The sequence below is a fragment of the Moschus berezovskii genome, chromosome 27 (assembly GCF_049115385.1).
Source record: "Moschus berezovskii isolate FMDL1 chromosome 27, NW_MosBer_1.0, whole genome shotgun sequence".
Lineage (NCBI taxonomy): Eukaryota > Metazoa > Chordata > Mammalia > Artiodactyla > Moschidae > Moschus > Moschus berezovskii.
In genome coordinates, this window is record NC_142486.1 from 13,834,575 (window position 1) to 13,849,099 (window position 14,525).

The 14,525-nt window shown below is 41.0% G+C and overlaps 1 protein-coding gene across 1 annotated transcript in view; it reads right to left on the reverse strand.

Annotated features, from left to right (window-relative positions):
• Window positions 1-14,525, reverse strand: part of LOC129545594 (S-adenosyl-L-methionine-dependent tRNA 4-demethylwyosine synthase TYW1) — a 154,500-nt gene that overhangs the window by 65,129 nt on the left and 74,846 nt on the right. The window contains exon 13 of the mRNA XM_055409981.2: window positions 9,354-9,489. Coding sequence (XP_055265956.2) covers window positions 9,354-9,489 — 136 coding nt within the window. The remainder of the gene's footprint in view (window positions 1-9,353; window positions 9,490-14,525) is intronic.

Consider the following 14,525-nt stretch of genomic DNA (forward strand, 5'->3'; position numbering starts at 1 on the left):
GAATAACTGACCCTCTCATACAATGTTGCTGCTGCTGCTTCAGTCGTGTCCAACTCTGTGTGACCCCACAGACAGCAGCCCACCAGGCTCCCCCATCCCTGGGATTCTCCAGGCAAGAACACTGGAGTGGGTTGCCATTTCCTTCTCCAATGCATGAAAGTGAAAAGTGAAAGTGAAAGCGCTCAGTCATGTCCGACTCTTAGCGACCCCATGGACTGCAGCCCACCAGGCTCCTCCATCCATGGGATTCTCCAGGCAAGAGTACTGGAGTGGGGTGCCATTGCCTACTCCCCAGTGTTAGGGGAAAGTATAAATTTGCATAGTTAATTTGGAAAACTAGCAATACCTACTAAAGTGGGACATACATTTATCCTGTAATCTAACAAATCTGGTGTCCATATTTACCCATAGAAATGCATGAATATTTACATAAAGACAAGAATGTCCTAAAAAATTATCCATAACAGTCAAAACCATAAAATAACTGTCCACCAGAGGTAGAAACACTAAAAAATCTGTTGTATAGTCATATTCTGTAGGGCAGTAAAAATGAATGAACTGTTACCTATAACATCATAGAGATATCTCAAACATGATGCCGAGGAGAGAAAAAGACACAATAAAACATAAAAATGGTTCTATTTGTATAAAGTTAAAAAAATAGTCAAATAAGAAACAAAAGTTCAAGAACAGGCAAAATTAATCTATGGTGATAGATGACCACAGAGTTTTCAAGATATGTTAAATAAAAAGTACAGTTGCAAAAATATGTAACAATCTCATTTTATAAGTAAAACATACACATACTTATATACACATGAATGAAAGCTCTGGAAGAAAAACAGCATCATAGTAATAGCGCTTTTGTCTTTGAATTCTGGTGGCATACAAGTCATCTATGACCAGCCTAGACAGCATATTAAAAAGCAGAGACATTACTTTGCCAACAAAGGTCCGTCTAGTCAAGGCTATGGTATTTCCCGTGGTCATGTATGGATGTGAGAGTTGGACTGTGAAGAAAGCTGACAGCCGAAGAATTGATGCTTTTGAACTGTGGTGCTGGAGAAGACTCTTGAGAGTCCCTTGGACTGCAAGGAGATCCAACCAGTCCATTCTAAAGGAGATCAGTCCTGGGTGTTCATTGGAAGGACTGATGCTAAAGCTGAAACTCCAATACTTTGGCCACCTCATGCGACGAGTTGACTCACTGGAAAACAGTCTGATGCTGGGAGGGATTGGGGGTGGGAGGAGACGGGGACGACGGAGAATGAGATGGCTGGATGGTGTCACCGACTCAATGGATATGAGTTTGAGTGAACTGCGGGAGTTGGTGATGGACAGGGAGGCCTGGCGTGCTGTGATTCATGGGGTCGCAAAGAGCTGGACACGACTGAGCGACTGAACTGAACTGAACTGATGGGGATATTTATTTTCTAATTTGTTTTTAGTAGATATGCTTATCTAATTTTAACCTGATAAAAGGAAATGCCTTTAATTTCTTCATTAAACAGTATTATTGCTCTGGGCTGAAAAAGTTACTATTCACCATATTAATATCTATTGTTCGCTCTTTCGACTTCCATTCTTCCACTCGACCCATTACATAATGGCTTCTATGCAAACACTATATTCCACTTTTTGACACAGTTGTTAAGAGGTCAACTGGTAAACCCAGTTCCTTTTTCATTACCCCTTAACCGTCCCTCAGTAACTTCATGAAAACTCAATTTCTTTTGAATTGTATGTAATACACCATACTAGCATGGGATTGTAAAAACAGTTATCAAACTCACTATGTACCACACCAGACTCATTCTCCACATATGCTCCTCATCTTGAAAGCTTCAAAATTTGTCTTCCCTAAGGCTCCTTCTTTGGCCCTCTTTAGACATTTCTTAGATAATTCCATCCACCTTCTTGCCTTCACCTGCAATCTACTGCTACAGAGATGACTTCTAAACCTACATATTCACACTCCAACATTCTTCTGAGTCTCCAAGTCATCTAAGCAACTATCTACTTAGCTATAAGACATCACTTGATGACTCAACATGAATCTAAGATGCAACATGCTCATCCTTCCGTAATAAGCTTATGCAGAAGTCAGGTCTGGAGAAAATCTATTCTCTATTCACTAGGGAATTTCTCAGGACTGAGGAGAGTCAACCAGTTTGTAGATTTCCCCACTGGCTCAGTGGTAAAGGGATTCCCTTGTGGCTCGGCTGGTAAAGAATCTGCCTGCAATGAGGGAGACCTGGGTTCAATCACTGGGTTGGGAAGATCCCCTGGAGAAGGGAAAGGCTACCCACTCTAGTATTCTGGCCTGGAGAATTCCATGGACTGTACAGTTCATGGGGTCGCAAAGAGTCAGACACAAATGAGGGAGCTTTACTTTCACTTTTATTTTCAGTGGTAAAGAATCTGCCTGCAATCCAGGAGACATGGTAGGAGCCTCAATTTCAACACCTGGGTTGGGAAGATCCCCTGGAAGAGGAAATGGCAACCCACTTTAGTATTTTTGCCTAGGAAATCCCATGGACAGAGGAGCCTGGCAGCTACAGTCCATGGAGTCATAAAAGAGTTGGACATGACTTAGCCACTAGACAACAACAAAACAACATGGGAGAGACCAAATCAAATCTCTTGGTCTGAAATCAAATCAGTCTTGGTCTGATTTCTAGAGTGGCTAAAACCAGAATACCCTCTTAGCCAAGCAGAAGAGGGTGAAATGGCACTAAGTCAAGGCTGGATGGGATCAACACCCTGGGAGATCTATGCCTACAGAGAGATATACACTGGTTCCGTTCCGTCGCTCAGTCGTGTCCGACTCTTTGCGACCCCGTGGACTGTAGCCTACCAGGCTTCTCCGTCCATGGGATTCTCCAGGCAAGAATACTGGAGTGGGTTACCGTTTCCTTCTCCAGGGGATCTTCCCGACCCAGGGATCGAACCCGGGTCTCCCGCATTGTAGGCAGACGCTTTAACCTCTGAGCCATACACTGGTTAGATAAACGTAAAGGGCAAGATAAAGTCTAAGAAAAGATAATAATAAGAAACAGATATCCAGACTATAGCCAGATGGACTGAGGCTCAAGAGAAGACTTTGGCATCAATGAAGGGAGGCAGAAATAAACCATAAGAGGTCAACAAGCAGGGAAATTAGTCAGAATGATAGAGAAGAGATTAGTTTATTCTAAAATGGAGGAGGGAAGAAGAATGCTATTTAACTGGTGGCTCAGATGGTAAAGAATCTGCCTGCAATGCAGGAGACCCGGGTTCGATCCCTGGGTCGGGAAGATCCCCTGGAGGAGGAAATGGCAACCCACTCCAGTATTCTTGCCTGGAGAATCCCATGGACAGAGGACACTGGCAGGTTACAGTCCAGGGAGCCATAAACAGTCAGACACAACTGAGCGACTCACACACACAAGATATTCTACATTGTAAGACACATGATTATTTTACGTACCATTATTTTATGTCTCTCCTCTATGAAAATAACAATGCTACCAACTGAATATGACATGCCATCTCGAGCTGCATATGACTTTAGAAATGTTAGAAAGTAACGAAATGTTCCTGTTGCAACTGGAGAGCAGCAGAGACACAAGGCTCCCTCCCAGATGTGCTCAGGAGAGGAACCTGATCTACACTCAGGCCCCCACAATACAAAGAAGCAGCCTGGTACGCACTCTGGTGGGACCCTGATACTGGCCAACAGCAGGAAACTAAGCGAGGAGGGTAAAACCCAGGCTTCCCTCCCCTGAGTTTACCAGTTTACTTTACCATTCACACACAACACATCACTTTTGACACTTCTGGTCACATGTGTGAGGGATTTTCCCCCACCAAATTATTCTCTGCAGCATGAGCTGGGTGTCCCAGCAATTAACTCACTTTTGACATTACACCTACTTCAGAGGCCAGTCCCAAGACTAGGCTGTCGCCTGTGCTCCTGGCTGATGGGCTCTAAATCAGAGGTTCCCAGGGCCCCCTCCTCTGGTTTGATTAATCTGCTAGAGCAGCTCAGAGAACTCAGGGAAACACTGACCTACATTCACCAGTTTATTAAATGATACAGATAAACAGACACATAACGCATGGTCCTGGGAGGGTCCTGAGCACAGGCACTTCTGTCCCCATGGAGATGGGGGCACATCACCCTCCCGATTTGTGGTTGTGTTCAACAACCTGGAAGCTTCCCAAACCCCCGAGTGGGATTTTTATAGAGGCTTCTTCTTGTAGGCACGATCAATCATTAACTTCATGTCTAGCCCGTGTGTATGTGTGTGGTGGGGAGTGCTGATAATTCCAAGCTTCTCATTATGGTTTAGTCACTCTGCTGACCAGCCCTCAAACAGGATCCATCCAGGAGCCCACCCAAAGTTGCCTTATGAGAACAAAAGATGCTTCCAGTGTTCTTACCACTTAGAAAACTACAAGGGCTTTAGGAGCTCTGTGCCAGGAACTAGGGGCAGAGCTTATATATATATTTTCTACTGTTTCACACTGTTACTGATGAAAAACTATACTGGCTTTAACCTGAAGGTCAAAAAGAATTTTTATTAGCATGGAAAAATGCTCATGACCCAGTGTTAACAGCAAAGAGCAACATACAAAGTTGAATCATATATGCAAAACAAAACACCCTCCCCCAAAGGATGACAGGAGAACTACTTCACAATCTCAGTAGGAGTTGTCTCAAAGTCCCGGAATTATGGGTAACTTCTTTTCTCTTTACTTCCCCCACCTTTCTATAATCAACATGTAATAGTTTTATAATCAGATAAGGACAAATATCAAATGTTAGTTTTTTAAAATCTGCCAGTTGTAGGCCACATGAATACTTCGGTTTATTTAAATATTAGATACAGAACCATCTCATTAATGTACAGTTTCCCTGGTAGCTCAGACGTTAAAAATCCACCAGCAATGCGGGAGACCTGGATTTGATCCCTGGGTTGGGAAGATCCCCTGGAGGAGGTCATGGCAACCCACTCCAGTATTCTTGCCTGGACGATCCACATGGATAGAGAAGACTGGCTCAGTCCATGGGGTCACAAAGAGTCGGACACAACTGAGTGACTAAGCAAGCGTGCACGCAAGCCCTTCTTAACAGTAAGACATTACTCCAAAAACATCAGCTCAATGCATACTCATATCCATAGAACCAATGTTCATTTTGGACATCCAAGAATGTGTAACGTGGGGAATTATTTCTGTCTTTCAAACATGAGGTTTCAAGAATATCAATATTATTGCTCAAACATGGGGAAAGATTAATTACTTTCATTTCCTACTGGATCTTCACCTTGGCATAATAATGTACCAGCAGAAACACAACTGGTCACACTGCTGATGAAAAGCCTACTGCCAAAGGTAGGCAGTGCTGTCTTGCACAAAATGAATTTCTCTTTTTTTTAAAAAAAAAAAAGACTTTGACAAGTAGCTGCCGTGTCCAGAAACTGAAGCTAACACATTTTATGCTGTGTTATCTTGACAAAATTGCTTTTTAGCCCTACATACTCAAATACCAATAAATTTCTCCCCTCATATTTGAAAAGGAACATTTTGACAAAGGATAAAAATCTTGAAATGTAAACATTATACTTGCCAAGAGTAATAAAACAAAATATGCTACCTTCTACTTTGGGTGGTACAAGCTCACGTAGGCTGAAAAACTTGGGAAAAATCAGATTTCTATTTATAAAGTTCAAGAAATTCTTCAAATGCTTTTCCTTGCTCAGGTATATTAAATGCTCAAACAAATAACAGGAGATAATACTATGGGTGTTCTAACTGAAGTATCACTTTTATTATAAACTTTTCATTTAAAAACTCAAATGATACTAGAGTATAGTAATCATATATTTGGCCCTAGTGAAAAAGTATAGCCATAACATAAATGTCTTATTTTCTAGTATTAAACAGCAGTAAAGTTGACTTTTCTTGATAATTATCTAATGTACCAATCATATCAGATATTCAAAAGGAAATAACATAGCTTGAGTTAAAGAAAACTTTTTATTTTGACAGAAGCTTCCTGCCACAGATCTTTCCTAAATGACAATATAAACAATAGAAGAATGAGAAACATAAACTAATTGCTACAAAATGCTTAGAAAGCAATTATCCTAAACTGCAGGCAGCTAGTTTAAAGAGCCCAAGAAAACTTTTCCAACTACAGCTGCTGCTGCTGCTAAGTCATGTCAGTCGTGTCCGACTCTGTGTGACCCCATAGACGGAAGCCCACCAGGCTCCCCCGTCCCTGGGATTCTCCAGGCAAGAACACTGGAGTGGGTTGCCATTTCCTTCTCCAATGTGTGAAAGTGAAAAGGGAAAGTGAAGTCGCTCAGTCGTGTCTGACCCTTAGCGACCCCATGGACTGCAGCCTAGCAGGCTCCTCCATCCATGGGATTTTCTAGGCAAAAGTACTGGAGTGGCTTGCCATACGATGTTATATGTAAGAAGCTCATGGGTTAGAAAATATTGTAGAACTTTAAGTTACTACATGGCTAACAATGAGTCAATCCAGACTACTTACAATTCAATTGGACATTCAAAGGCTTGTAACTTCAAGATAAGAATTCATTTTGTATTGCTTTGAAGCAGGAGCTGCCTTCTGTACTTTTGCTGAATTTCCATACTGGGTCAAAGACATCTGCAGGTTCTTCCAAAAGATGTGGATCGTATATACCATGTAATACCACTCAGTCATTAAAAAAAAGAAACAGTGCTGTTTGCAGCAATGTAGATACAACTGTCTTACTAAGTAAAGTAAGTCAGAAACAGACAAATACCTTATGATATCACTGACATATGGAATCTACAATAGGACACAAATAAACCTTTCTACAAAACAGAAACAAGACTCATGGAGAACAGACATGTAGTTGCCAAGCAGGTGAGGGAGAGAGGGATGGATTGGGAGTTTGAGGTTAGTAGATGCAAACTATGACATTTAGAGTGGATAAACAACAGGGCCTACTGTATAGCACAGGGAACGATACCCAATCTCCCAGGACAAATCATAATGGAAAAGAATATTAAATATATACATATATAACTGAGTCACTTCGCTGAACTGCAGAAATGAGCACAATGCTGTAAATCAGGATACGTCAACAAATAATTAAAGAATGCATTTGTGGAAACTTTTGGCCAAAAGGGAAAAAGGAGACTACTGAGCCAGTCTGCTAATACCTATTTGTCATCTTCCACACTCTGACTCAGATAGGCCTGGATAACAATCTCATATGTGCTTGATATTTTTTTCATTTTTACTGGAGTACAGTTGACTTACAATGCTGTGTAAGTTGCAGGTGTACAGCAAAGTAGTCAGGTAGTTACACATATAAATATTCCACTCTTTTTCAGATTCTTCTTGCATTTAGGCCATTCGAGAATACTGAGTAGTTCCTTACACTATACAGTAGGCCCTTATTAGTTATCTATTTTATACAGTTGTGTGTATCATATGTGTTTGATATTGCCAAGCCTGCCGTTTGCTTCCATTTAAACCCATTCTGATTTTTATGTGCTGTATCTCCTGTCTCAGCAATAAGCAAAGAGGATATACCTGAAGGTATAGTCCACAGCCAAAGAGAATTGAGCAACCAAGCCAGATGTTGACTTGCTAGTTTTATAAATAATCCAAGATGGATCAGAAACTAATGCCTATTTTTCATGTCTTATATAATGTCAGTGTTATTCACCAAAACAGGCACTGATTTAATTTCTCAAGCATAAAATTGGGCAGGGGGGATAGGAGTGAGTATGGAATGTGATCAGCTGAAAAATAAAAAAAATGTATACAGTACCTCTTACCACTACAGAGCTCTGGTGAGTCTCATTCATTCTTTTAATAAACATTTGTCAAATACCCTGGTGACTCAGATGGTAAAGAATCGCCTGCAATGCAGGAGACCTGGGTTTGATACCTGGGTTGGGAAGATTCCCTGGAGGAGGACATGGCAACCCACTCCAGTATTCTTGCCTGGGGAATCCCCATTGACAGAGGAGCCTGGCAGGCTATAGTCCATGGGGTCACAAAGAATCGGACACGACTGAATGACTAAGCATAGCACACAAATACCATAAAGTGTGCTATATTAGATAAAATTCAGATATGAGTGAGGAATCCAGTTCGGGAGAGGGAAGCTAGGATAAAACAGAGGAAATGAAGTGTATTTACAGATATGAAACTTAGGAAGGGAGACGGGGCAGCTATCTGCAACTGGAGAAGGCTTTATAGCAGGGTAGTAAGGAAGCTGAGACCTGAAGGTTGCACAGAATTTCTGCAAGTCAAAGAAATGGAAAGAAAGGACAGACTGGGCTCTCAAGAAAAGTGCTGGGCACACCTGCAGAAATGGCAAGATGAGCAGAGATGTGCAGCATTCCTGGGGAATATGGTGAACGATGAGCCTGGAAATGTCCACTGCAGCCACACAGCCATGGGGCAGGAAGGGCAAAAGAGGGAAGGGCAGGTTTTCTGGGACACTGACTCCCATCTTCGGCTACATCAAAAGTCCCCCGAGATGTTTAAAATGCAGATTCTCGAATCCCACTAGGAATAAGAAACTCATTTTTTAAGCTCCTACAGTGGTCATCAATATCAGATCTGGATAGAGCATGAGGAACGGCAGGGCAGAAGCAAAGAGAACGAGAAAGGGGAAAATGGCTACAAAACAAGACGAGGCAGAGAGAGGGACTTCCCTGGTGGTCCAGTGGTTAAGATTCCGCATTCCAATGAAGAGGACACAGGTTTGATCCCAGGTAGGGGAACTAAGATCCCATATGCCCTGGAACAACTGAGCCCGCACATAGCAATTAAGAGAGCCCATGCACACACGAAGACCCAACACAGCCAAAAAAATTTTTTAATTAATTTTTTTTTTAAGGTAGAACTAACAGAAAATATCAAATACTGACAGTGGGCCAATGGAGAAGAACCAGTACTTTAGGTCTAAAAGAATAGGGAGACTTAAGAAGGGGCAAAGGTTTGCAGGAAAAGACATCAAATTTGGATGCTTTGGGGTTGAGTTCCTTACTGGGTAGGTAATTTTGTTCTAGAAATTCAGGAAAACTAATTTCATATTTAAACATATTCTAGGGTTGCTACATACTGCAGCTTAACTGTGTTTAATTAGCTTTGGGGGTATGCATCCCTCTCTCTAAATACATGAAAGACATATAATATATAAGGCACAGTGCTAGAAACTCAAGAGGAAGTCGACAAATAAATATTTACTGAATAATAATGGAAGTCTAAAAAAAAGTTGTAGATTTTAGTCTTTTTTAGAAAGAAAAGAGAAACCTCTCCATTTTTTTTTTAAAGATGTCATAACTCTTACCTTTGCAGCCAAGGCTTTTAAACTATCGAGGAATCTTTGCCAGAAATCCTTGAAGAGAGGACGGTCGATTTTCTTCAGGCTGTCTTTGGTGCTAGCGTCCACACTGACGTAGAGCTGGGTAACTGGTTTGAGGTCCCTTGGTAATTCAAAATTTAAAAAAAAACACAACAACAGAAGAAAATTACGCATAAGTCAGGCCCTTCACAAGGCTAAACTTACAATCTGTAATAGATGCAGTGCTTAAACATGTCACTGGGTCTAGAGGCTTCTACTTCTCCCAGAAATTGAAGGTATGATTTGTTTCACTGGTGGCTCAGCTGGTGGGCTTCCCTCATAGCTCAGTTGGTAAAGAATCTGCCTGCAATGCAGGAGACCCTGGTTCAATTCCTGGGTTGGGAAAATAATCTGGAGAAGGGACAGTCTACCCACGCCAGTATTTTTGGGCTTCCCTTGTGGCTCAGCTGGTAAAGAATCCGCCTGCAATGCGGGGGACCTGGGTTCGATCCCTGGGTTGGGAAGATCCCCTGGAGGAGGGACAGACTACCCACTCTAGTATTCTGGCCTGGAGAATTCCATGGGCTGTACAGTTCATGGGGTCGCAAAGAGTTGGACACAACTGAGAGACTTTCACTTTCACTTTCAATGCAGGAGATGCAAGTTCAATCCCTGGGTCAGGAAGACCCCCTTTGGAGAAGGAAATGGCAACCCACTCCAGTCTTCTTGCCTGGGAAATCCCATGGACAGAGAGACCTGATAAACTAAGCCCATGGGGTGACAAACAGTCAGACAGGACTGAGCACGCACAACATTGTAACAGAATAAAATATCAGTTGCTTATTTTTTTTAATGACTGGACACCATCCCCAATGAACTGAAAACATTTGATTACTTAAAACTGGTCTCTCTTCAAACAGGTGTTTCAGTGGAAAATAAAACAAGATCAAGCTTTAAGTCTGACACTTTCAGTTCAACTACAAGGAGCTCTCAGACCGAAGCTTCTCCAAAAACTCTGCCGCTAAGACTTCTCCAGGGGCCTGTGTTGATGGGCCACCTCCCATCATCAATTTGCTGATGGGCTTTTCTAAGGAACAAGAACAAATCTTCTCTGAAGCAGAGCCACACCAAGGCCTTGCCTAGGCCCCTGAGAGCAGGAGTGGGTTGACAGTCAAGCCTTGCAAGGACAAACAATGACCTACTCCGAGGGCCATCAGCAAAGCCGAGCTAGCAGAAGGGCAGCCACATATTCACAAAAGAGCACAACCCAGAAGAAAAATACACGTTGTAGACTTTTGTCTTTGCCTTCTCAATCTGCACCCATCAGGACCACTCATTCCCCACTTTTCTCAAACTCAATGGCTCATTTCACAAAGTAATCATCTACCACGTTTCTTGCCAGTTATGTTTAAAGCTCAGATTGTACTTTTTCCAAAGCCTCTCTGTTCTCCCTGCCAACAGGTCTCATAATTCACTCTCTTCAGTGAATTTCGAGAAAGAAAGAAATCGCCCCTTAATAATCCTGACTAAATTCTCCCATTATTAATTTCCTATAACTATTGCACAGTTTATATTTACCTCGAGAATGTTATTTATGTGTTTTTTGGTTTCAAAGTCTATGCCCTTTTAAAAACGGACACATAATTCACACGCCATAAAATTCACCATCAAAGGGGTTTATGTGCTTTTTATATCTATCAGGGTCGGCCTTACAACTTTCCTTGACGGACAGGAACTCTATTTTTCTTTTTACCCAGTCGTATCAGTAGACACTGAAAGCTACTTTTCAGTGGATACTGTTGACTTCAACTGACAGAACTTTTAAAGGAATGTAGGCCAAACGAATGCTTGTAATGATCTGGCTTAGTGACATATGGAAAAACCAGAAGGGGCTAAAGTCAAAGTTGTTAAAAGTGGGGAAGCTTTGATCAAAGCTAGGAAAGAATGATTAAAACACAGCAGACTTTCATTGCTTTAATCCCTCTCCAGTGCTGATATGATATCTAAAAGGAATCCTTAAAAGTTCAATAATGTGTCACTACTGAGCAAAGGACATCAATTACTGGACTAAAAACGCAAAACGACTGCAAACTATAATGGCAGCAACTTGTCTCACCACCCCTTTTGCTGGAGGCCTCTTTAATAAGATAAGCTACTCTAACTGGACTTTGTGTTTTACAAAACTAAAAAAGATCATCTTAATGGATACTGCAGGCTACCATCATCTAATAACTCACAGGACTTTGTGTCATAAAGCTTCCCAATGCAAAATGGGAACCAGCCTGACCTTTTCACTACACCTCCATACCTGCTTTTAGATTATGAACAGTAAATTCCAAAGGCCTTAGTTGTTTTACAACCTTCCATCATTTCACACACACACACAAAAAAAGGCCTGGACATTGACACTAGGAATAAGGAATTTTGTCAATACTAGATGTCTGAAGTGCAATAATCAAGGAATTTTACAGATTTTTTCCCAAGGAGCAGAGGAAGAATGGAGAAGAGGAAAAGTCCTAAGGAGCTGTAGAGTGCATTTCTAAATGGCTCAAAAGCAGTAAAAGGACCTTGGAGAAAAGTTCTGAGTCTCAGGGGTCTTATGTCTACCTGCTATTGGCCTCTGTTCCCTGAAAAAACAGGCAATGAGGCGCCAAGCTCAGTCATTTCTCTACCTCCATTCTATACAGAGATAGGATGGCTTTAGTCATATCCTTAAAACTATCACAATAATTCCTGAGTCTCAGAATCTCTCAATGCTGTTGAAGATAATTAAAAACTATACAATGAAAATGATATAAAGCCTGAGCCCAATCCCCAGTGAAAACATCCTGTGAATCTTGATATAATTATTCTGATGACCTTTCATCCTGCTGATTTTAAACCTGAGTTATGAATGATCGTATATAGAAATACACAGTAACTGAACATAAAAATCCTCTTTCTTCCTTTCTTTAGAGATCAGACCTCATTCTACCCAGAATAATCTCAATAATCATATCAAGGTCCTACCTAAAATGAACCTACTCATCTCTACAGAAAGGAAAAAAGGGAGAAAAATTCATGTCTGTAAGAAATCAAGGAGATCAAACCAGTTGATCCTAAAGGAAATCAACCCTGAATATTCACTGGAAAGACTGATGTTGAAGCTCAAATAACTTTGGCCACCTAATGTGAAGAGCCGACTCACTGGAACCTTTCCTGATGCTAGGAAAGGTAGAAGGCAGGAGGAGAAGAGGGTGACAGAGGACGAGATGATTGGATAGCATCACGATCTCAATGGATGTAAGTTTAAGCAAACTTTGGGAAAGAGTGAAGGACAGGGAAGACTGGTGTGCTGCAGTTTACGGGGCTGCAGGGAGTTGAAAATGACTTAGCAACTGAACAACAAGAAATCAAGGGAATTCAGTAGTAACTTTGATGCTCCTATTAATAAAAAAATAACCAAAGTGACCATAAGCAAGTGAGAAGTACACTAAGTTATACACATATTGGAATATTCTAGATATCTTTAAGTACTGATTCATAGTTTAATTGCCTTGTGTTCAGATATGGTGCTCTAAATGACTTCAATACTTTCTTGAAAACTGCTGTAATGCCCAGCACATGGCCATTTGTTAACTGTTCTGAGAGCAAGTTCTGTGCTCTTAAGAATAATTTAAAGTTTCAAGCTTCAATACACTATTTCTGCCATATAGACTAAATTTGTTAATTTAGTTGTTCATATCTTCACCACTTCTACTGATTTTGATTTACTTGTTTTATCCATTTGAGAGAAGTGTGTTAAAAACTTGCTATTTCTCCTTAGAGTTCTGTCAATTTTGAGATAATGTTACTGAGTGTTTACAAATTCTGACATATATACAAACATATTGCTTTATGTTCCTAGTGGGTTTAATAGTTTATTATTAAGAAATGCCCCATCTCATCTCAAGTGATGGTTCTTGCCTTAAAGTACACCTGACTGATAATTACATAGCCGACCTTTCCAACAGTGTTTTTCATGTATTATATTATGCACTAAAATGTCACCACAAGGTGGTCGTTATTACTGTGATCATTTTACAGATGAGTAAACTAGACACTGAGAAGTTATCTTCCCCATGTCAGAAAGACAATAAGAAAGCAAGACAAGATTCAAATTCAGGTCTCTTCTAGACAGAACCCAACCAAGCTCTTCATCATTTCACTGTGCTGCCTCTCCCTCTCTTTAGCTCATCCAGAAAAGCATAGTTCTGAAAAGTATTCCATCAATTCATAGACAAAAAAGAAGACGTATTTTAAACTTAATACAAACAAAACAGCGGCAGATTTTATTTTCTTGGGTTCCAAAAATCACTGCTGACGGTGACTGCAGCCACAAAATTAAAAGATGCTCCTTGGAAGAAAATCTATGACGAACCTAGACAGTGTATTAAAAAGGAAGAAACATCACTTTGCCAACAAGGGTCCATATAGTCAAAGCTATGGCTTTTCCAGTAGTCATGTACAGGTGTGAGAGTTGGACCAGAAAGAAAGCTGAGCACCAAAAAATTGATGCTTTTGAACTGTGGTGCTGGAGAAGACTCTTGAGAGCCTCCTGGACTGCAAGGAGATCAAACCAGTCACTCCTAAAGGAAATCAACTCTGAATATTCATTGGAAGGACTGGTGCTGAAGCTGAAGCTCCAATACTTTGGCCACTTGATGGGAAGAGCCGACTCACTGGAAAAGACTCTGATGCTGGGAAAGATTACAGGCAGGAGGAGAAGCGGGCAACAGAGGATGAGATTGTTGGATGGCATCACTGACTTACTAGACATGAGTTTGAGCAAACTCCGGAAAATCATGAAAGACAGGGAAGCCTGGCGTGCTCAGTCCATGGGGTCGCAAAGAGTTGGACGTGACTTAGTGACTGAACAACTAAAAAAAACAAACAAAACAGGCTAGGAGGAAATAAAAAACTTCTGTGGAAAGGAGCAAGTAGTATTTATAACCAATCTTCATTTCATTGCAGCTGTTATCTATAGCCACTTTGAGCTGATAAACACAAGAAACCTTTATTTTATTAAAATTCATGCATTTCTTCAAAGATTTACTGAGTAATATGTAAAGAGATGTCCAATATATAGAGTTTCTCTAACACATATAGTGACTCTCTGATTAATGGCAAAAACACAAAGCAAACAAAATAACAGAAGCA